Here is a 24984-nt window from a genome sequence, read left to right as displayed (position 1 = left end):
ACCATGGACTGAATGTTGTGATTAGAGATACTGGGAACTGCAGATGCTGGATGTACACAGCAGACCAATCAAGCAGCTTTTGTGCTCCTGAGATGCTGCTTGGCCTGCTGTGTTCATCCGGCTTCACACTTGGTTCTCGTGGACTGAATGTTTCTTTGTTCGGTTGCCAGTTCGGTCGAATTTCATGAAGAGTTTCTCTCTGTGAGGCCTTGCGAGCCTTTCACTGCATCTTGTCAGACTCGCGTCACAAACTACTTACCTTTCTCTACCGCACCTCCCTCCCTTTGTTCCTACCTCCGTTCTATCACTCTCCACACCTGGAGCAACTTGCCATTGCAATTCCTAATAACAGTGCCATCTTTAGAAGGCTGTCCTGCAGATGGACAAGCATTGCTAATCTGGAGCTGTCCTACATGTTTCAAGCTGTCAACCCCAGACATGGCAAACAAGGGGAAATTGGTGCCCTGCTTTGATGGCAGGGACCTGAAGGTCTTGCTGGATAGGGTGATGCAGAGTTGGGATGGCCACTAACCCCAGCATCAGCAGGTGAAGCCACAACAATGCCAGACCAGTCCGAGGTTGCCACTTGGGTCAGTGCAGTCTTATCCATCCAAAGGAATGCACAACAATGAAGGAAGGTGGTGAATGGCCTTCTCCACTCCATCAATATAAATTCCACCATCTTGTCTCTGAGATCTCATAACTTTATCTCGGCTTCCACCAAGGATCAATCTCTATCATTCTCAGTATTGCTCATAGCATCTTCGCTAACGCCACCCCCTCAAGTCCAATAGCCCCCAGTGCCCTCTGTTCTGCCTACTCAATCATGCGGGACACCTCCACCTACACCAAAAATAGCAGCTCTGCCACCATCTGCATTTCCCATTATACCCATTTTTCTCTCATTCCGGGAGCAAAACAGTCCACGATACGGCAGAAAGAGCCTTGATTCTGACACACCTGAGCTGCTGACTGACTTTGTCCAAGTCCCTGGATTGGTATCAGTGGCTACACTTGACTTGCTCTACCAGGATCCCTGAGCAATCACCCTTGAATTAACTGAGGAGAGCTGACCAATATGGCATTTGCTTTGTGCTAAAAGGCAAGGTCATACTGCAGCACTGGGAGTTTAAAAGCTCTGACTGAGGGGGTAAAATGAAAAGAGGCATAAAGCCACTTCAGCAGTTTACTTTCTCTTTCTGGAGAAACACATAAACAGGGCCTGTCAAGAAACAAAAACATTGAAGTGCCATGGTTCAGGCTTCCATGTTAACATTCCTAAGTGGGTAGGGTAGTGCCTTATGTAGCCTTTTATCCAGATAACATCTAGTAAGAGTTAGTAAATGGCTGTGGGCTTGTGGGCCACCATGATTCCTAGTGGTCTTAGTGTCAATTCTGATATGTTCTTGATGTAGGGCAGCGTGGCTGTGTGTTAAGTCATACTGTATTCTCCTGTTGTTGTCTGTTTCGTGGGTGAAGTCTATCTTAGGTATCTCTGTTTTATCCAAACCCAAACTATGGGATTACAAACATAGAATTAAAATCAATATGAACTAGGCAGGCTTAAGCAAAAAAAAGCCATATTTTGTAAAATAAAATACGTTCAACCCTGACAAATTGATCATAGCGTGAATAAGATATGCTTCAATTTCTACTCAATGGATGCTATTCAAGCAAATAAGCAAATAGAAGAATCAGTAGTAACTCACATACATTGATGTGTCATAATGACCTGTCACAAAACATCCTGATCTAGATCATAAGATAAGTGTTGCTTTCTACTAGGGAACACAGCATACTGTCAATTGGAAAATAAACATTGAAGTTGAATATGTTAAGTATTAAACATCAAATCAATAGAAGGTAATGATTAAGAAAAAGGACAATGGCCTAAGATTTTCCCTGGGATAATATACTATTACTTTTATCAGAAGTGGGAGGGCAGAGACCACTACTTTTGATGAGATCTTAAACTGAGGTCCTGTTGACTGTATCAATAGGACAGGTAAAGATCCAATCATAGCATCTCAGAAGAGTGGGTAGTTTTATTGCTGCACTGACCTGAACTTTTCTTGGTCAATGTTTCTAAGGACAGATTACTGATCATTTATTTATTGTATTGCTCTTCTTTGGCATCTTACTGTTGCAAAATGGATGCCACATTTCCTGCACATGACAAGATGTTGTACTTAGAGACTTCCAATACGATAAATTTTCAATCAGTGCAAATATTCTACGTTATTCATTTCATAAAAACAAAAAGGGAAGCAATGTTTTTGTTTTTGTCAGCAAAAGGTTGCAAATAAATTTAATCATCTGGAATTACAGTTGGCACCAGGAAGTGCTTTGGCGTCAATACAATTTGCTTGCTATACACAACATATGGTAGAATCAAAAAAGTAAATAAAAAAACATTTTTTCAAAAAAAAACCCAAAATGTACATTAAACAAATGCCTATCCTACTTGTTAACAGTTGCATATAGAATCTCAACTCTAGCATATTAGCATTTTAACAAGGTGTGAATAGCTAACTGACATAGCTTGAAAAGCTGACTTTAGTTAAAATCAATGCAGTCTTTTAAATTGCCAAGTACTTATTGAACTGTCTGAAAGAGTTGGCATATTTAATGTCTTATAAGAGGGACCCTCATGTTTCTTTTCCTCAACGTATGTTTCCTCAAAAAGGTAACTGTCCCTGGAAATGGTGAGAGGGGTTTATTCAGACCAAGTGTAAATTTTGGCTTACACTTTAACACAAATGATAATCCAGTAAACATGAAAATTTATCATGCAGGTTAAGCAGATTAAACAATTTACCAAAGGCAATGGACACATCTGACCTTTAGTGACAAGTCAGCATTCCACTGGGAATTTCTTTTGAGTTCGCTCATGTGACTCCCATGACTTCAATCCAGGAGCAATAGAAATGGAACTTCTACTGAACTCCAATGGAAGTTACTGCAACTTATTGGGACAACCCACTGTGGAAATTTGAAGATTATTTTCAATGAAGGCAAAACAAATGGGACGTCATGTAAACCATAATTTTAGGAGAATGAGACTAAGATTTACAGAAATTAAATAGCAATTCTTGAATCAAAATTAAAATGCCTGGACCAAGATTTTTTCAGAAGGAAGGAAAGACCAGGGGATGCAAATAGTAGGAAATGAATGCATGGTAAATGAGAAGATGGATTGAATGCAAGTTTGAAAAGATTAGAAATAGGTGAGGTCCCTTCAGAGAGATTATGTCTGTCAGAAAGAGTTGCGAGCTCTGTCATTTATCTGTATCTGGTAGGTCACTTCCCTAGCAGCTGCATCCAGAAAAACCTCAGTTAAGAAGTAAAACATTGAGCTTCATCCTTGTTCAACAAGCACACCAGTGAAAAGATTTTAGAATTCTAGAAGCAGGCAAAACGCCATGATATGGCAGTTGTGTGACAGTCATTCAAGTGAGACATTGTAGTGTCGATCAGAGAAAGATAGTATTCAACACACTATGCCAGGTTTTGGGTTGAACAGAAAAAAGGGGTGAAAGTAGACTTCAATGTGTCCATTCACCTGGTGAGAAAATATCAAAACGAAACACTAAATAGTGAGCTATTTATGTTCACAGATACATGAGCTACTTTAGTATGAGGAAGGCTGCGTGGCTGAGGGGTGACCTTGTGGTGGTTCGTGGAACCATGAGGTCATGGATGGAGTGGGTAGCCCGGGTTTTTTTCCCTGGGGTGGGGTGGAGTCTGGGACTGGAGGGCATGTGCTTGCAGTGGGAAGGGAGGGATTTGGGGGTGATTTTTTCGCACAGATGGTGGTGCATGTGTAGAGGAGCTGCCAGGGGAGGGGATGGAAGCGGGTGCAGTTGCAGATTTGGAGGACACTTGGGTGGATGGATGGGTCAGTGGTGCGCGGTGGTGTTTGGAAGGATGGAAGCCAGGTGTGGTAGATGGGGCTGGTTTGATTTGGAGGTGTGGTCTGTGTGGATGGGTTGGGCTGGACGTTGGGGAAGGTTGCTGTTTCTGTACTGTGTACTTCTATGACAATGTTGCAACTTATAATTTAAATTAATGCCCTATGTCAACTTGGACACAAGCCAATGGGAAGAAAAAATCCAAAGTGCCTTTTTGTGGGTAGGGTTTATTCAGCATTTTTTTAATATCCGGAAAAGTCCTTATACACAAGTGATATTTTTCCCCATCGCCAAATCACCTGTGATTTTTTTTCCATTTCCAAACCACCAACTTTAAACTACCTGTGCTCTCCAACTGAATAATTTATATGCAAAGCCCTCAGCGACTCTGTCATACAGCTCTTTCCACTTACCATCCCACTTGTTCGCCCTTTATATCCATCAAGTCAATTAATTAATCAATTCACGCCCATCAGCTGATTAACCACTTGCTATATTAACAACAAAACCATACAAACATATCGCTTCAATTCCTATTTAAAAAAGCAAATTATTTCACGGGATGTGGGCATCAATTGGCAAGGTTAGCATTAGTGAATCAGGCAGGATTTCTTTCATGACAATTACTGAAATTGGCTTTCAGTTCCAGATTTTTATTATTCGAATTTCAGCTTCATCAGTTGCCATGCAGTGATTTGAATCCTAAAACATTAGCTTGAGCCTTTGAATGACTAGCCCATTTTCCTTACTACTAGATCAGCAAGTATCCTGCATGAGTCAAATCTTCTAGTATCAAATCAAGATTGGTTTAGAGCTCCAGATTGTGAAGATTTTTCTTAAGGCTAGCTGCACTTCTCACACAAGGATTCTCAGAACTAACATACAAAGGAAATTGTTCCACCATTTTCCCAAGTTGGATTCGAAATCTGTTGCCAGAAATATTAGACATTGATCTAACTTAATTCAACCCCACCGTCCTGCTCTGGCAGTGAATACATCTGTGAAATTACAATGTTACTGAACTGAAAGGTGCAAATTAAGCAACACAGGAATTACAAAGTACTATTGCCCACACTACTAGCTTATGAGGCAAGCATAGAGCCATTGATCACTGTAATCTTTGCCCTTCACACAGATCTAGTGGGGAAAGAATACTGCAACTTCTAATGATTATACCCTGATTTTATTTTTCTCTTGATAACATAAGGAGTGACTTGGCAGTTTTGAAAACAGCAAATGAGTTTCAGCACTCAAGACGGCAATGTTGTAAATAAGATTTCCTTCTGTTTATGTACCTGTTCAAGGTTTTCATCGGTGCAGCATAGTTTGAAATAATGTTTTATTTTCACTCATTTTGACTGCGTGAACTCATAAGATTACGAAACAAGGACAGGTCCATAGTGTTACAGAGGTATTTCATGTTCAGTCCGAACGTTTTCCATAAAACTTCAATTTTAACTAGTACTGGCTAAGCTCTAACATTGATTTTTCTTTCAACATGGCTTTGAGCTGACCTTTTGCATCCTTTTGACTTTCTTCCACATTTTCAGTCATAAAAACCAAACATTTCTTGTCTTGTCTCTCAAGATCTATGACTTGGGCCTCAAAGTTGCTCACTGGATCATTTTCCTCACTATCGTCACACATCAGCTCTTTGTCGCCTTTTTGAGATGTGGTAGCCTTAATGAGAAAGAATGGGTACATTTACTGAATAGTCAGAAAAATATGACAATTCTAAAGAAAAGGGTTACAGTAACTGGCTGGTATATTTATGAATTCAGTTATAACAATTATAAAAAGAAATGCTGTGGTTTAACATCCAACAGCATTGTAAATGCATTTCTCAAGATTTTGCTACAGATAGCAATTAAAGCATTTTTTTTCTAACTGTTAAAACTCTATAAGATTTCCTTTTACATTTTGGCATCCAATTAGAAACAGAAAAATCTGAGTGCATTTCATCGGATTCTCATTCACACAGATTCAATACCTTTTCTTGTCCCGCTTACATATGTGAGTTGCAAGTATTCATGTACAAATTGTCTTGGAATTTGCTGTGATGACAATAAAACTACTAATGCACACCATTATTATCAATCAGTATAAACCTGGCAGCACCTTCATGTGCCAACACGCATGGCCAAATGTAGAAACCAGCAAGTTGAGTTCAATTTGCCCTGCTCTTTAATAAGATTCTCCACACTGGTACCTTGCTACAATATTCGGCGCCTATAACAATGAAGGCGAAGCTGCAGTCCTTATTCACTACACATATGTCACAAGTTACACATTCAACTACATGTGAATTGTTAATAGTGTGACGAGTTTTAAATACAGTCACACGATCTCTTGGCATGGTAAATGTAATTTTCTAAGTGTGGAGTCTCATTACTGTGGATTGTAATTATTTTTGGAGATTTTTAAAGATGTTTTTATGCTTTCTTCCTGTCTCTTTTAACTTTTTAAATCCCATTTTCTTTGCTTCACTTTATTTCTCTTTACATTATTTTGCATTGAACTATCAATTGTAATTTATAGCTTCTGCTTTTAGATTTTGTGTGCCTTAGTGAGGATTCATTGAATTCCTGGAATGCAGAAAGAGGCCATTCAGCCCATCAACTCTGCACCGACCTTCCAAAGATTATTCCACCCAGTCCCAAACACTCACCCCACAACTCTGCATGGGATTTTACCCGTGCAATTTGCACATCCCCGGAGACTCCAGAGCAATTTTTTCCTTTTTTTTAAGCATGGCCAATCCACCTAACCTGCACATCTTCTGTAATATTGGGAGGAAACTAGAGCAACCAGACTCTGGGAGAATGTGCAAACTCCATACAGATAGTCACGCAAGGCTGGAATCGAATCTGGGACCCTAGTACTGTGAGACAGCAATACTAAGCACTGTGCCACTGTGCTGCTCCTGATTGTTGAAGGGTGACTCTGTTCCTTGCCCTGCTCTTACACATTATAGATCCCTTGCAAAAGGCACTTACTGAAAATGATCACTAGTGAGAGATGTTCACAAGCTCAGGAAATCTTTGAGGAGCAGCTGCAAACTTTAGATTGGCAAGTGCTGCTCCTTTATCACTGGCAGCTAAAGTTGAACCATTGTGTTTGGATTTTTCCTAACTTTTTTTTTGCACATTACCAATGTGTATATCACATTTATTTCCGAATGAAAAAAATCCCTTTTTCATTTTATGTCTCAGCAATGGATGAATGTAAATTCAAATATCGATTGATTTGATTCTAATTCTAATCTGCATCTGGAACTGATGCTTTTGTAGTATCTAGGATGGGGGTTACCCAGACTGGTTGGAATATGGAACTCAGTGCCATGGGGACTATTTAGTGTAAATATGCATGCAGTGGGAGCTAGATAAATACATATTGAGAAGGGAACAGATGGATTGACTTTAATGAGACAGAACGGAGGAGGCTTAAGTATAGTGCAAACATTAGCATTATTTCATTGGGCACAATGGCTTGTTCCTATGTTGTATATTCTACAAAATTCCCTGTAAAAGGTAGACCATGTGAATCAACAGAAGGTGGGCTTTCAAACTTTACTTGTGGAGGCACAGTTCAAAATTTTAGCAGCTGAAATCAAATTTCTGTTCTTGCAGTATTAACATGATAAATCTGAAAAATGAATTTAATAATAAAGCTGAAACAACCAATCTCTTCCTCCCCACATGCACAAATGCTTCAACATATTGATTTCCTGTTTGTTCAGGGTATAGCAAAACTGAAAACCCAGCAAATATATAATTTAAACACAAATCCAATTGTGAAGCACCCTGACAGAGATGTCAAAGGGCAGGATTATGTGAGAGAAAATAAAGACAGATGGAGATGAGTCTGTCATACCTCCTGACTGGGCTTTTTCATCTGTAACCTAAAGAAAAAGGGAAAAAAGTAGTTTTAGGGGGAAAAAAAATCAAGCTAACAACAGAATGAAGACCGCAAAGAATTTAATTTGTTGAAGTGTTGCAAAACTCTATAGATAACATTTAGCACAAAATATTACCTGGGATAACTGTTTTAATTTTGATGAAAGTAGCTGAGAAGAAGTATCCCTACTATTCAGTTTTGCAAGGGACTAGCATTCTAAACAAGTCTGCTTTATCCTCAGGCATCAGGCTAATGGATTAACTGTCAACGAGTTCTTTTGTTATGAATACTGTGAATATATGAATGCAAAATTGCTGATTTTACATAGCTCCAATTTTTGTGAATCCTTGAAATCTTTATATTAACCTAGCTGCAAATATGTGCCCTTGCAAAGAATAAATCTGGGGTATGTATTGCTCGACTAATCCACAAGTTATCAGACAAGGGTTACTGTCACTGACGGAATCAAAAATGGATGAAGAAACAACTATTTGGAATGTAAACTCCAGCAACTGAAAATGGCAGTACCAGTCTGCAGGTTTTTAACTGTCTTTATGAAATGCATCTCGAAAAATAAAAGCTATTGCGACCTGTGTCTTATATTTGAATTAAGCGCAGGGAGCACATACCAATCAGATAGGTTTACCAAACTGCCAGGATATAATGATGGACTGAATGGCCTTCTTTTGCACTGTATTACTTCATGATTCTTTATCACCCAGCAGCCTTGAAATCAGACCTTGCTAGAACTCAGGTCCAATGATTAAGCTTGATTAAGATATTACTGCCAAGCTGTGGGCATCACTCACAGTCCCAGAGGCACTTCATTGATCACAACAGAATTGTTCAGGTTTCCACTTCATCCAACCATGACATTTTTTCCTCAGAATATTAATGTTGATCTTTTTGTCTTCAAATCCAGTTAGATATTCACATTTCAGTGCTGTCAGCTTTTCACTCAAAACTGTCACAGTTCCAAAATTGTGAATTTTTTTTTCAAAACTATCTTAAATAACATGCTGCAGAGGTTTGTTTCTTTCTCTTTAATAAATATATTCTTCACTGATACCTTAAAAACATAAAAAGCCTGCATAGATCTGTTTTAAATGTTATTTGACTTCTGTGTCTTTACTTTTGAAATACAAGTCATGTTTACGAGCAAAGTTGTTGATGTACTATTGCACAGATTCTTGAACAGACGGACAAAGCACTTTTAAAACAGTTAAATGACAAGTGACATTCTAATGTAAAGGTATCTACCTTACCTTCAGTGACTGTCAATGCAATGGAGAAAGTGTAGTATGTGCAGTCAGTTATGAAGATGTAATGAACAGTAATATCAGTAAGCACAGGACCCCGTGTATAAATCTCCAAAACTGTGGGAATGTAAACAGGTAGTGTATGTTTGTGGTAGGTACTTTGTGAGCTAACAAATAAAGCAACACCCATACCACAACATATCGCTGGTATTTGATCCAAAAATCCATGTTATGGTGGTGCATCAGTAAAGATACTTGGATCCATTTTTATTACATTAATTTACTGCATGGCAGGAATTAGCGGATATTGTTTGAGGTAGATTCACAAACGTCAGTTATGCAATTTCATGAATACTGACTAGACACACCCTATATATATATAGACTACAAGAAAATCTGAAGTAGAATAGACAAAAAGGCATAACTAAAAATCATAAAGCTCTCAAATTCTCTATAAAATAAAAACCATGTGAAATATGACAATTAAGCTCTAATAAAAGTAATCAACTTTACTTTCATCTTTCAAAAGATGTGGCATGTACCTTCTTCGAGATGTCATATTAGAGGAGGTCATTAAGACATTCACATCAGAAACTTCCAAGTTTCACAGGCATGCAAAATAGTCAAGAAAAGTGAACAGAGTGTGTAAAAGATGGAAATGAATTAGTCTTTATGATTCCCTGGCCCCTTTATCAATGTTGAAACAGATGATACGGAGAGGCTCGGAAGGCATCAACAGAAAGTGGGGCATACAAACTTCATTCTACCTCACTAAGTGGGTAATGTTGGTTTTCATTACTTAAAAATGTTAATTGTAACTGTTTGTCAATTCTTTATTGTATCAACATAAGTTTTAAAGTGCACATTATTGAGCACTATTTGATAGAGTGAGACAAAACAAGCTACTGAAATCCAATGAGTGTCACTGGAGGCAAGATAAAGAATTTGAGAGTTCTTCAAGTGAGCTGCAAGGTGACAAAATTTGCACTGATGAATACTGACATACTGAATAAAATCGCTACATGTCTGCACGTAGGTCAAGAAACTACATTGTTTTGCTGAGCCACAGTGACAGCCAGGTGACAAAGATTAATAGCTTTGTATTGACTGTGCAACTTCCAGTTCCTTATCTTTGTCAAGTCAAGGCTTTGTCCAAGAGCTGAAAGTGTTATTAGACTTATAATTGCAGAGACATTTTAAGGGTTTCCCCTTTAGGGACTGCAAAATCCAATAAACCTTTCATAAAACTTCAAGCATTCAAGTCCAAATCCATTGTCACAGAGACAGGCATGCTCTCAGCTATAACACACAGAAACATTGAAGCCGCTGACACCGAATAATGAATGACTTATTAAGTCAACTTTGAATTTGGGTCAGCTGTTTAATAAAATTGTGAACAAATGTTTTCAGTATAAGTGAGTGGCAGCTGTCCTTGCCATGATTAAACAGTCTGTGTTTTTCAGTTGAAGGTCTTTGCTTTTCATTCTGGTGGTTGTTCCAGTGTAGAGATGTTTTGAAAATATTCCTTATTTAGAAATTTGATTCAATCCAAATTATTTTTTCCAAGCTTAATCAAACCAAATTCAAATTTATTTAATGGCTGGACTTTGAAGAATTGAGGACAAATACATATTCTAGACACAAATTACTAGAAACATTTTGATTGTGCAATTCCTTTTAATAAATTATCATACAGTAGTAATTCTAAACAGTAGGTGCAATTATTTTACAAACCTAAAATCCTTTACAATGTTGTGTCTCACAGGGGATCAAAATTAAAGTGAGCAAGAGCTTTATCAAAGCACAGCGCCTGTCATATCTTATCTTCCCTTTATATCTTCAAAGATATGAAAGTCATAAAACTATGGTGAGTTAGGGTCAGGTGTCACAGATATATTTGATGGATGTTTTGTCACTGATTGGCTTATTTCCTTTTGCAGAATTTCCTATATAGCATTTCAATAAATATGAGCAATATGTTCTTCATCTACCCCTCTTGATTTGGAAGATAGGAGGTTGAATGCAGATCTTTATTATTGCCGTCAGGATTTAATTTTATTTATTCAAACTAGTAACCCTACAATGTCTAGATAAAATATGGATGATGGCAATTTAATGTAATCAGATAATCTCATTGATACACAACAAAGCAAAATTATAGTAAATCTAGGTGAAATTTTTATCAGTGAATATTACAGTTCAGTTTCAGAATCTAGCACAAGAACTGCACTTAAAAATTAAAGCAGTCATAATTAATTACTGTATTTAAGTTAGAAGTTTTAGGAACATGGTAACAGAAGTAATCCATTCACCTCCTCCACGTGCCTCCCAAGCTCACTTATTCAAGTTGATCATGACTGATTTATATACAAACCTAATTTAGCCACCTTTGCCTCACATACTTTGTTAAGCTTACTGAATGAAAATCTGTTGCTTCGAGTCTTGAAAACTGCTTTCTTTCTTAACAAATAAAATTAACTTAAATACAGAAGAACAGAATAGGTAAAACAAACTAGTGTATTCATAGATACAACTCATGCTCTAATGAGGTAAATATGAGTTAATAGACACAACATAGTCAAACAACTCTCAAAACACATCAAATAACAGACTAGATCAAGGTAGATCCCAACGATTTCTCAGCAACCTCTCAGGTATTGATGAGACACACAAATTTCGTTAACAACCTGGTCTCATTTACAAGGAATTCTAACTCTTCACTTTTGAAGATCTTGTTTTAAGACTCCCCAAAACATGCTCCATCATGCACTGATTCAGTAACAGCTCGTATTCTTATAGTTCAATCCCTTTGTGTGAAAGTGCATTCTACTGAAATCCTGTGATGGCATTTTCTCAAAAATACAAATACATTTTTTGTTCACTTCACTGGCATTTCCACTGGGTTTCTCCAAGTTCCAATACTTCTCAGCTGCACATCAAAAATGCTGCTCTGAGTTTCTTTCAACTCCAATCTCAACTACATTGAATTGCTAATGCCATCTACTGCTTCTTTTAAACATAGATATGGAAGAAAGAAATTAGGAATAGGCCATTCTGCTCTTCAAGCTTGTTCTGCCATTCTTTATGATCATGGATAATCATCCAACACTATAGCGTGTTTCTGCTTATCCCCCATATCCTTTTATCCATTTAGCTCCAAGTGTTGTAACCAATTCCTACTTGGAATCACACAATATATTAGCCATGGCTGCTTTTTGTGGTTCACCACTCTGTGGTGAAGAAAAACCTCACATTTATTCACATTATACTGCATCTGTTATGCATCTGCCATGCATTTACCCAATTACACAGCTTGTCCAAATCACATTGAAGCATTTCTGAAATCTCCTTGCAGCTCACCCGCTCATCCAACTTTGTGTTGTGTACACATTGGTAGATATTACATTTAGTCCCCTCATTTAAATCATGAATATATATTCTGAACTGCTGAGGTCCTAGCACTGACGTCTATGGTATCCCATAAAAAGACGTACTCCCACTGTTTGTTTCCTATCTAGCAACTGTATTTTTATTCATTTCAACATGTTACCTGTAATCCATGTGCTTTCATTTTACACTCTAATCTCTTATGTGAGGTTTTCCCCAAAGCCTCGTGCAAGCCCAAATAAGCCACATCCATTGGATTTCCTTCATCAAATGTACAAACTACATTCTCAAAGAATTCCAGTAGATTTGTCAAGAGTGATTTCCCTTTTGTAAATCCATGCTACTCTGTCTGATCCTGCCACTATTTTCCAAGTGCTCAGCTATTAAATCTTTTATACTGGGTTCTAGCCACAACTGATGTCAGGCTGATTGGTTTCCTCTCTGCCTTGCTTTCTAAGTTGAAGCTGCATTAGCTACCCTCCGATCTGTAGGAATTGTTCCAGAGTCTACAGGTTCTTGAAAAATGATCCATGATGCATCCACTATGTCTAGGGCCAATTCTTAAGTATTCTTGAATGTAGGTTATCAGGTCATGGGGATTTATTTGCTTTCAATCTCAATTTCCCTGACATTATTTCATTACAAATATGATTTCCTCCAGTTCCTCCCTTTCACAAGCCCTGTGCCCCCAATCACTCTTAACCTGTGCAGCAGAGCCTACCACAGTGCAAAAAATTTGGCTTTCCCCTGAAGGCCATAGCCTTCAACAGAATCCAAAGTTATCAACCTGTTTTGCAGGGGAATAGCCTCAGGAGAGTCCTGCACTGCCTGCCTGGGTCCATTGTTCTACCTGGTGGTCACCTATTCCCGTCCAGCTTGTGGAGTCTTAATCTGCAATGCCCCACTTCCCTATAGTGCTATTCACAATACTTCACACCTTATGGATGTTCCACTGTGCCTCTAGCCATTCCAGCTCTGAAACCTGGGCTTCCAAGAGCTGCGGCTAGAAACACATCTTCAGACATGCTGGCTCTGGGCATTGGAACTGTCCCTCACGCAGATGTGTTCTCTCATGTGCTGTTTGAGAAACCTCCACTGCTCCACACAGCTATCAGGGTTTTTCCTGAGGCATAACTGCAATGCTTAGATGCACGCCCTGGCTCCAGGCCTTCTGGGGGCCTAATTTGCTGAATATTCTAAGGCAGCAAATGCTCAACATGGAACCTCTTGTATTCTTCCTCTGCACCAGATTCTATACTGCAGGGTCCAAGACAAGGTACACTTTGCACATGGTCTGGAAATTGCCTAGAAATGTTCTTCTCGCTAGAGATGCAATGTATATCTGTTTTTCATAACAAATATCATCTTAATCAAGGCCTTATCTGAATATACCCCAGATGAAAAAACTTCTATGGTTTACAACATTCTCCCGGCTGGAGCCATCAAACGTCCTTCAACCATATTTTCCAGCGACCTTCATTTGTTCATCCTTCAACATGAACATGGATGAATTGCTATTTTCAGAAGATCCTATCTTGATTACTACTAATGCCTTGAACCTTGTCCTGTTGGACAGCATAACATTGAGTGTACTCTTTTTATGATGAGCTGTCTACATGAACACTCCCACAATGCGCTGGAAATGTTCATTATTTGAATGACTGACATGTCAATTCATGGGAATCTCATTCAGGTTCCTAATCTGTACCCACTCTTTGATCTCTATTTGGTCATAACCGTTCGAAATGTGATAAGCTTGACATTGATTTATACTAGAGATAAACTCTTACTCTCCTGTCGCAATGCAAAACTTCTTCTCTTCAGAGACCTGGAATACCATCCAGGGCTAGCTTTGAAATCTACAATGTTTAGTCTTCTTGCTTGTTTCATTAATTCAAGTTTTTCAATATTTACTTTAAGGAGATTTTGCTCACCTAGTACTGGATGAGTGCAAATCAGGTTGCAACAGTGCAACTATTTAGAGGCACTGAAGTATCTAGGGAGGTGGTGGTTGGTAGAATACATGGGAGAAATGATACTTAGCTTTCACATCATGCTGCTGAAGGCAGCACATACATAAGTGTCAAGGACAGATCCTTGGAGAATACTAGAGGTAATGCTGTGGAAGTGGGAAGAGAAGCCATTTTATCAGTATGTTTAGCTAGATAAGAATGAAACTAGGGAAATGCACCTCACCAGTGAACATTGAAGGATAGTATTGGAGGAGGAGGACCCATGTCAAGGCTGTAAACTAATTTGTGACATTGATAAGAACCATATCAGTAATGTGGCAGGGGTGAAACCTGATATATTTTCATTCTCTGCTGGCAGTTCACCAGAACGATTCCTGGCATAGAGGGACAGTCTCATGAACAAAGGTGGTTTAGTTTGGACTCATAAGGCGATCTCATTAAAACACAAAGGATTCTTAAGGGGCTTGACAGGGTAAATGCTGAGAAATGTATCCCCTCACAGGAGAGTCTAGGACCAGAGGGCATATTCTCAGAATTAAAGGCTGAGACGAGGAGGAATTTCTTCTCTCAGAGGGTTTAGAGTCTTTAGAACTCCTTGCTGGAGAGTTATGGGACAGATTCCACGTGTATATTTAAGGCTGAGTTAGATAGATTCTTGTTCAGTAGGGGAACCAAGGGTTAGGAATGTGGATACAATGAATGTCAGATCAGCCATGATCTTATTGAATGGCAAAGCAGGCCCAAGGGACTGAACAGCCTACTCCTGTTTCTATTCCTTAAGGTGTCATGGTTACACAGCAATAGTACAGCACCATTCACAACAAGCAAAATGAGCAGTGTTCCAACACGGACCAGCAAGGCAGTTTTCAGGCCATTATGACTGAATTGGGAACAGAGTGCAATGAAAACCAATCACAGGCCTCGAGAGTTAGTATGTTTAAAACACTCTTCCAGAAATAAAACCAGCTCAATATGGCAATGCTTTCAGGACAAAGAAGACAAGTTTTTCAAGTATGAACTGAGGAAAGTCTAAAGCTGTCAAAGTAAGTGAGCAATGGTAGGAACCAAATTGAAAAAGCAATGTATGCTTATTGTTCAACATGCTGAATGATCGACTTTCGAATTGCGAAGGGGGTAATTTCCTCACTGTCAGCACTATTCACAGGCATTAACCAAAAAAGAAACACAGATGAACAATAAACTGTAAGTGCACTTTGCTATTTTCCTTAAGTGCAACTTGTGTCCATTCAGCTGAAACAAACTTTAACTTTAACTGGATGAACATCTCCTTTTCAGTGAATGTAGCTTAAAATTTAAATATGCTGGCAAATATAAGACCATAAGACATAGGAGTGGAGGTAAGGCCATTCGGCCCATCGAGACCACTCCGCCATTTAATCATGGCTGATGGGCATTTCAACTTCACTTCCCTGCATTCTCCCCGTAGCCCTTGATTCCTTGTGAGATCAAGAATTTATCAATCTCTGCCTTGAAGGCATTTAATGTCCCAGCCTCCACTGCGCTCCATGGCAATGAATTAATTTGTGATTGCGTGTCAGAATTGTTAGTAGGAGTCAATAAACAAGTCAGATTTACGAAAACAGTGGTAGGTTGACTATTAAAACGATCAGCAAAAATCATGATTCTTTGTCATTTCTTCAGTCACACCTGCAATGCCAAGGCAGGGGAAAGTCAGTGTTAACTGTGGTTGTCATGGTGAGCACGGTTGTTAGCTTCCATCTGACTGGCTACTTCAAGGCTGCTGTTGGAGATATAAGCAACATGTTGTAGCTTGCAGTGCACTACCACGTAAGGTCTCTGCACAAAAAAAAAGAGACATTTTCATCTCACTCTTTCTTGTTACAGATATGTAGATACAGTGTGTAAAAGAGATTGCAAGGTTTCTCATGGTGCACAATGCTACTGGCTGTGCCACAAGTCTTTGCATGGACCTCATTTCAACTTGGCCATGTTCATGAATGATAAGGGGTCTATAGCCTGAATGCCTGGTTAGTCTACAATGGCAGTTAGTTATGTTCATTATCCTCGAGTAGTCAAGATTTCTTTATACCAGCTTTGAAGGTGTACTGATGGCGGACAAATGGAAAGAATGTGTTCCAAGACCTGCAGAAACCTTGGTGTATTTTTTAGTAGTAAATTCCCTTTGTGATTGCACTTATCCAAGTATTAGAGAGCCCACAGGTTTATTTTCTATACAGTGCATTGGTCTGAGGCAATGCTCTTTCCCTGTAAAAGGCCTCACATTAGTGGGTCTCTTTCAGGTCCCTCCCTCACAGGCTGAGACACATGCCCTGCCCACTTCAAGGGTGTTGCAGTCATTTCTTCTCCCATTGCATCGCTTTGATTTTTGTGTGATGGAAGATAACAGTGAGCACTCTTTGGGCAATAGTTTCCAGTTCCACCTCCACGTTGGTGAAACTCAAACATCCAGAATCCTTTCCTGAGGTCCCTTCCCATGGAACCCCATTGGCTTTGTACCTCCCCAGCCCCAACCTAACCTGTCTACGTGAGTCTCCACCTGTCCACTACCCCCATGTAGCTCCTGGCATTCCAAGTGACCATGCCAGGTGTGGTCATACACCACACCCACTCCTGACCATGGACAAAGTCCCTCTTGCATTGCCACTTTCCCATTATGCTTTATAGTAATTCCCTTTACAACCACAGTTGTCTCTTTCAAAACTGTCATCCCACTTCCTCCCCCAGGCTGCCCAGAACCCCATGACAGGTCCCTGAATCCTCATCCAATGGCAAATGCCCCAATTTGACCTCTTACAAGCCATGCCACTTATTTCTTTGGATGTACCCAACAGACTGATCTTGGCCCACATCCCTTGAGACATCTGACCAGACTGCTCCAGATGAGAAGTGCCCTGGCTCCTGACTGATGGCTGTAATCTCCCCAGACACATCAGCCCTATCCACTGGACAAGCTGCTATGGAGCCATAGGACTGACTTGGACGTACTCCCCAGGCTTCAGAGATACAAATCTCAGACCAGGAATTCCCTGGCTGGGCAATCCCCTTTTTTGTCATTTATATAAATCATTTGGATGACGATATAGAAAGTTTTAGTAAGTTTGCAGATGACACTGAAATTGGTAGTATAGTGGACAGTAAAGAAGGTTATCTGAGATTACATAGAAATCTTGAACATTTGGATCAATGGGTTGAAGAGTGCCAGATGAGTTCAGTTTGGATAAATGTGATGTATTGCATTTTGGTAACGCAAACAAGGACAGTATTCATACAATGGCAAGACCCTGGATAGTACTGTAGAACAGAGAAACTAAGGAGTTAGGTGTATAATTCTTTGAAATTTGCATCACAGGCTGGTTAAATAGGCATTTAGCCTGCTTGCCTTCATTGCTTAGGCCTTTGAGTATAGGAGTTGGGATGAAATTTTGAGCTTGTACAAGATGTTGGTGAGGCCTCTTCTGGAGTACTGTGTGCAGTTCTGGCAGCCCTGTTATAGGAAGGATGTTATTAAATTGGAGAAGGTTCAGAAAAGATTTACCAGGATGTTTCCAGGAATGGAGGGTTTGACATGTAAAACTAGATTGGAAAGATTAGGGCTTCTTTGACTGAAGCATAGGAGGTTAAAGGGTGACCCTATAAAATCATGAAGGGCATAGATAAGACGAACTGCAAAGTTCTTTTCCCTAAGCTGGATGATTTCAAAACTAGGGGACATATTTTTAAGGTGAGAGGGGAACGATTTAAAAAAGGTATGAGGCCATCTTTTTAATGTAGAAATTGTTCATGTGTGGAATGAACAGCCAGAGAATGTCATGAATGCGGGCACAGTTACAACTATTAAAAGGCATTTGAAACAGTTCATGAATAGGAAAGATTTGAAGGGAAATGGCCAAACAGAGGTAAGTGGGAATAGCTTAGCTTGGGAAACATGGTCAGCTTGGATGAGTTGGATTGAAGGTCTGTATCCTTGCTGTATGGCTCCATAACTCGCCGAGCAAGTTTTCAACCTTGGGAAGACTCGATGAGAAACCAGAGAGGGCCAGATTCAATTTGCAGCTTACTCTTAATAACCTCCTTTTGAAACAGTGCACCTGCAACTCAGGATATGCACCGTGGGTACCAGACACTCATACATTATGTCCATGGACACTGGCATCTGACATGTGCCAGCCCATATGAATCCTCATTGAATATTCCCAATCCATGTTCCAGGTGTTTTTGTGCTTCAACATTGCAGTTTGGGCTGCATCAACAACTATCATCATACACCATTGGGTATCTCCTTAATGAGTGAACAGCCTATGGTCTGCTGAAACTATGGAAACTTTACCTTAACGTTTAATGCTGTAACTAGGACACTGCACTCGGGAACATGTGCCCAGCTCAAAGACTGGAGCAGGCTGCCTTTCCAGGCTTTTTACTTGGTATCATGTTGCTCGCTCACTCTTAGCCTACTTGGATGTTCACTGTCTTCTTGCGTTGCATTACCCTTTTGCAATTTTGTCCTGTGGCCAGATATACCAGGCTCATATTTATTTTACTGCTGTCTTGCCATACCATTTAGCACAAACACACTGCCAGGTCATTTACCATGGTTATCAGCAGCTTCAGTCAAGTCCAAGGGGATAGATTTTACTCAGGGGTATCCTAGCACATTAAGTCAAGGGCAGCCTCCAATTCCAGTCCAGGCCCTGCCCGAAATGTCAGCTTTTGTGCTCCTGAGATGCTGCTTGGCCTGCTGTGTTCATCCAGCTTCGGACTTTGTTATCCAGACCCTGCTTGCCCTTGTCAGCAACAGAATCCTCTCCTTGAGGGCAAATAATGGGCAGCACAGCACATGACTTGACACTTTCTGCTCAATGCCATATAATCATAGAATTTACGGTGCAGAAGGAGGCTATTCAACCTGTTATGTCTGTACTGGCTCCTATAAAAGGTACCCAGCTGGTCCCATTCTCCAGTCCTATCTCCATAGCCCTCTAAATTCATCACTATCAGATATATTTCCAGCTCTATATTGAAACTCCCTGACGGAATCCACCTCCACCACTCTCCCAGGCAACACATTCCAACACTACTCTGAGTAAAGAAGTTCCTTGTCATCTCTCTCCTAGCTGTCTTGCTTACAGTCTTGAAATTGTGACTCCTAGTTAATGACATATACCCTAACCTATGTCCAGTTAATCTCAGAGATATCAGGTTTTTCCCCTGGGGAACTGTGTTCCTCCTAGAATGGGAGGGGGGGTGGTGGAGGAGAAGAGAGAGAGAGAGAGAGAGAGAGAGAGAGAGAGAGAGAGAGAGAGAGAGAGAGAGAGGTGTTATGGGAGATGAAGGTGAGTGGCACTGTTGGTGCAGGTGGGAATGTGTCTGGAGTGAATGAGTAGGCAGGACAGAGGGCATGCAGGGTTAGTGGTTTTTGGGATTTGGAGTGTTTGAGAGGGAGTGGGTAAGAAGTTTCAGTATTAATAAGAGTGGTGCAGCATGAGGAGGTTAGGGTAGCAGAGGTACAGCGAGTGTGAGGCATTGGAAATATAATGGTGGTGCCTACCCTGGCAGTGTGGAGAAGGACACTGCTCCTATTCCTACACTGCTGGGCATGCTGTCAGATAACTGAGGCTGCTTTAACCTCAGATCAGACTGGCACTGCCTGGTATCACGGATACCACTGCTGATCCTGGGGTAGGAGGAAGTCCCGTGTCAGCACTACCCTGTCCAGCAGAACCTGCGGGGCTTTGTCAGCTAACAGCGATGCCAACTTCCCCATGGCTGCCATGCCCACGGCTAATGTCAAAAAGGTGCAGGACAGCTCAGAGCTGACAGTGTTCTTAAGAGTGCTCTGTGGGGTGGGCACAAGGGATGCAGTCTTTCAACAGATATCTGCTGTGTAGAGTTCCTCCACGAATGACACAAAGTAAGGTGGGGCTGAAATCTAATGTGAGAAACTCCACAGAGGTGTGATAAGTAATTAATGAGGTGAGTTTGATGAGACATGGTCAGAGAGCTTGTTAGGTCTCACGGTGACATTCCTCAAAAAAAAAACTGACCTAACTTGGAGCTAATCAAAAGTGCAAGATTTTCCCTTTTTTAGTTTAACCTTTATGAAAAGGCTTTTGATCCTTCAGAAGCCTTAAATATTCCTTGTATTGAAATAAAATACTGTGGTCCCAGATCTCAGTTGATAATCCGGTAAAAATAATTTCCTATCTCCATCACTATTTGGATGTTAGGAGTATTGTCAAGAAAGCGACAGTGTACAGATCGCCTAAAATGATGCACCAACCTAACATTTAATTTTGATGGTAATTAGAGGACAGCACTGTTGACAAAGGTTTTATTTTGTTTGAGTGTCAGGTATACTGTTGACCGCATAATTTAAAATATGGATATCTGAAACGTTTGATTTAGACAAAATATTCAGTGTTATTTTAAGTTGCATTTCAAGTCTAGCCCCAAATGATCTGAACCATGCAAAATCTAAATATTTAATTTCAAACTAACTTGGATTTTAGTTATGTTCACCTCCAATTTTACTGGTTATTACCAGCATATTCGAAGTGGCCGCAGCAATGCTATACTCTTGTAATTAATAAATTATTGCAATTTGAATCTATAACAAATTTCTCAAAAATGTAGCAGTGTTTTATCAGATTCTTTTCAAAGCATTCTCCGAATGGTGGAGCACGTACCGCAAATTAAGCAATTAGTTGAATTTCTGAAGAGCTATAAATGCATTTAAATTAGATTGTGTATATTAATGGGTTACTAATACTTTGTATATAATTAATCAAAATCACATCAAATCAAATCATTGTTCATCTTAAATCTGCAATCTCTCAATTATCTTACTGACAAACTAAAATTTAAGCAATGCTTTACGAACAGTAGATAACTCATCTTTGTGAGATGGCACATTGATTATTATATGTTTCTACTCAAAAGACTTAATCTTTCCTTAAAACACGAATTGATTGCATGAATCATTGATTCAGCATGAATACTTGTTACAAATTTAGAATCAGGTGTATTCATTCGATATTGTTTTTAACTTTAAGGAATGATAAAGGGTGAAAGGATCTCAATCTTCTGCACCATAAATTGATCAGTGTTAAGAGTTCCTTATGCCAAGAATTGAATGCAAAGAGACATTTTTGAAACTCTGGGATGTGACTGCTGGTTGTAGCAGTTCTGTCTCTCCAGCCCCACTGTGTCAGTGTTGGAAGGAGTGAATGTTTCAATTATAGATGGGGCTTCAATCAAACACAATGGCAATTATTCAGCAAAGTGTTAAACAAGTTAGCAGCACATAGATGTAAAGGAAGTTCAGTGTGAGATGCTGCTGTCTACTTTGTTTCTTTCCACCAGAGAACTGAAATGCAGTTTGCAATGCACTTCTGTAATCTTCATAAAAATGCCCTAAACATTTTCTCCATGTAGTTTACGTTAGTAACACTCACACGTGAGTGATACATTTGTAAAGAGTTATACTTGTTTATGATTGTAAGGGCATAATGGCAGTTAGGTGTAGCATATATCCCTTGTGCTGTTTTTCATGGCAATTTTCACTTCTCAAATAAGGCATCTGTTCAGAGAGTTTGCTTTGCAGCTATTGATTTCAATTAACTTTTACTATTTAGTAGCAATGCTTTACTATTAACTTAAATCCTTTGGCACTGGTTTGGAATAATGCAGACACTCACAGCCTCATTTTCCATCAGATATTTATCTGTTTGTATTTTGCATTTGAATACACCTTTTGCTAAAAAAAATTGTGGGTTTGAAATTTCTTTGTTAGTGCATTTTTCAGAAAAAATGATCAACGTACAAAGTAGAACATATGAGCATACCAGCCAGGAACAGTAAAACAGTAATAGGTCCCTCGCCCCCTTGAGCCTACTCTGTCATTTAATAAGATCACAATCCAATTTGATTATTCACAATTCTGCTTGTCCTGATGACCTTTCACCCCCTTGCTTATCAAGGGCCTATCAATTTCTGCCTTCAAAGTATTTAAAGGCATTGCTTCTGCTGCCATTTGAGGAAGGGAGTTCCAAAGATGCACAACCTTCTGTGAGGTTTCTTTTGTGTAATCCTTTACTTTCATACAGTGAGCCCTAGATTGGGATTCTCCTACAAGAAGAAACATCTTCTGCACATGCACCCTGTCAAGACTCATCAAAATCCTCAAAGTTTCAATCAAGTGACTTCACAGTCTTTCAACTCCAGCAAATTCAAGCCTAGCCTGTCCAAACTTTTCTCAAAAGTCAAATTTAAGGTAAGACCATAAGACATAGGAGTGGAAGTAAGGCCATTCGGCCCATCAAGTCCACTCTGTCATTTAAATCATGGCTGATGGGCATTTCAACACCACCTCCCTGCACTCTCCCCGTAGCCCTATTTTCCTTCTGAAATCAAGAATTTGTCGATTTCTGCCTTGAAGGCATCCAACGTCCCGGCCTCCACTGCACTCTGTGGCAATGAATTCCACAAGCCCACCACTCTCTGGCTGAAGAAATGTCATGTCATTTCAGTTTTAAATTTACCCCCTCTAATTTTAAGGCTGTGCCCACAGGTCCTGGTCTCCCCCCGCCCCCCCCCCCGAACGGAAACAACTTCCTAGCGTCCACCCCTTCTAAGCCATACATTATCTTGTAACTTTCTATTAGATCTCCCTTCAACCTTCTAAACGCTAATGAGTACAATTCCAGGATCCTTAGCTGTTCATCATACACTAAACCTACCATTCCAGGGATCATCCGTGTGAATCTCTGCTGGACACGCTCCAGGGCTAGTATGTCCTTCCTGAGATGTGGGACCCAAAATTGGACACAGTATTCTAAATGGGGCCTAACTAGAGCTTTATAAAGCCTCAGGAGCACATCGCTGCTTTTATATTCCAATCCTCTTGAGAGTAAGAGATAACAAGGTGTGGAGCTGAAGGAACACAGCAGGCCAGGCAGCAGAGGAGCAGGAAACCTGACATTTCAGGTCGGGAGATAATGGGAACTGATGAACTCTGAGACTCTGATGAAGGGTCTAGGCCCGAATCGTCAGCTTTTGTGCTCCTGAGATGTTGCTTGGCCTGCTGTGTTCATCCAGCTCCACACTTTATTATTTCAGGTCGGGACCCTTCTTCAGAAAATCTTCAGATGAGAATAAAGAACAAAGAACAACACAGCACAGGATTAGGTCCTTCAGCCCTCCAAGCCTGAGGCGACGTGTTTTGCCCTTTTACACTAAAATTATCTTTACTTACAGGATCTGTATCCTTCTATTCCCTTCCTATTCATATACTTGTCCAGCTGCTTCTTGGATGCTGCTATTGTACCTGCTTCTACCACCACCTCTGGAAACGTGTTCCAGGCACTCACTATCGTTTGCGATGGTACTATCACAGTAAAGAGGTTAAGGTGTGCTGGGTTATTTTGGTCAGAAGGCACATGACACCAGGTTATAGTCCAACAAGTTTATATGAAAACACAGCTTTCAGAGCCCCAGTCCTTCTTTGGGTGTTGGTGAGAGAGGTAGTGTTAGACACAGAATTTATAAGTAAAAGATCAAACGTTCACGCCACTGATGAGGATGTACTAAACAAAGCTAAGATGGTGTTAAATCTTTAACCAGTTAGAAAGCTCTAATTGATTAAAACCTGCTAACTGATTAAAGATTTAACAGCATCTTAGCTTTGTTTAGTACATCCTCATCAATGGTATGAATCTTTGATCTTTTACTTATAAATTCTATGTCTAACACTACCTCTCTCACCAACACCAAAGAAGGACTGAGGCTCCGAAAGCTTAGGTTTACAAATAAACCTGCTGTATTGGGTTGGTTAAGTTTTCCAATAGTTAAGTTACTCTGATTCCTCTTTCGTATGTTTGTGTTTCAACTGTAGTGTTTAAGTAAATTCTGTTTTGCTTAAAGCTGAGTGGTTTTGACCAGTTGCTTCACACCGGGAACACCCATTTCACATCTACCTTTACAATAAGAAATAGTTAAGGTCTAGGCTACCTTCTTAAAATATTTTGAGAGGGTCTGGCCTGGTCCATAACAGATTGGGAGCTCTTGTCAGGATAATTCTGTAATTCCAATTTGGGTTTGGGATGTTGGACTCAAAGGCAGTGTTAGTGTCGTTTGATTTGGCTGTTGAATTTGATTGTCTAAAACAGTGCTTTGATTAGTAATGGCTCTTTTGGTCACTAAGAGTTTTCCAGGACTGGAAGAAGTGACTTTGGGGGCTTTACAAAAAGTGACTGAAGCAAAGCTGTCGGAATTGGCAGAGGAGCTGGAGTTGTGGTTGTCATTGTCTATGAGAATAGGACAGGTAATTACAACAATAGTTCGACATTTATATTTGCTGGAAATGCCATCAGAATCTTTGGAAATGGCTAGGATTCAATTGCAGATGAAATAGCCTGAACATGAAAAGGAACTGAAACGGCTTGAATTACTGGATGTGAGTTTGCTCGCCGAGCTGGAAGGTTAGTTTTCAGATGTTTCGTCACCATTCTAGGTAACATCATCAGTGAGCCTCTGGTGAAGCGCTGGTGTTATGTCCCG

At 39.9% G+C, this 24984-nt stretch overlaps 1 protein-coding gene across 10 annotated transcripts in view; it reads right to left on the bottom strand.

The window, feature by feature from the left end:
* LOC125459639 (uncharacterized) overlaps window positions 1–24984 on the bottom strand; it is a 496378-nt gene that overhangs the window by 2291 nt on the left and 469103 nt on the right. For all 10 annotated transcript variants that reach the window (XM_059651678.1, XM_059651677.1, XM_048546255.2 and 7 more), the window contains 2 exons: window positions 7785–7812; window positions 5426–5591 (listed from right to left, as the gene is read on the bottom strand). In XM_059651678.1, coding sequence (XP_059507661.1) covers window positions 5426–5591; window positions 7785–7812 — 194 coding nt within the window. The remainder of the gene's footprint in view (window positions 1–5425; window positions 5592–7784; window positions 7813–24984) is intronic.

The sequence above is a fragment of the Stegostoma tigrinum genome, chromosome 16 (genome assembly GCF_030684315.1).
Source record: "Stegostoma tigrinum isolate sSteTig4 chromosome 16, sSteTig4.hap1, whole genome shotgun sequence".
Classification (NCBI taxonomy): domain Eukaryota; kingdom Metazoa; phylum Chordata; class Chondrichthyes; order Orectolobiformes; family Stegostomatidae; genus Stegostoma; species Stegostoma tigrinum.
The sequence above is the reverse complement of the archived record's forward strand: the minus strand, read 5'-3'. Positions and strand labels throughout refer to the sequence as shown.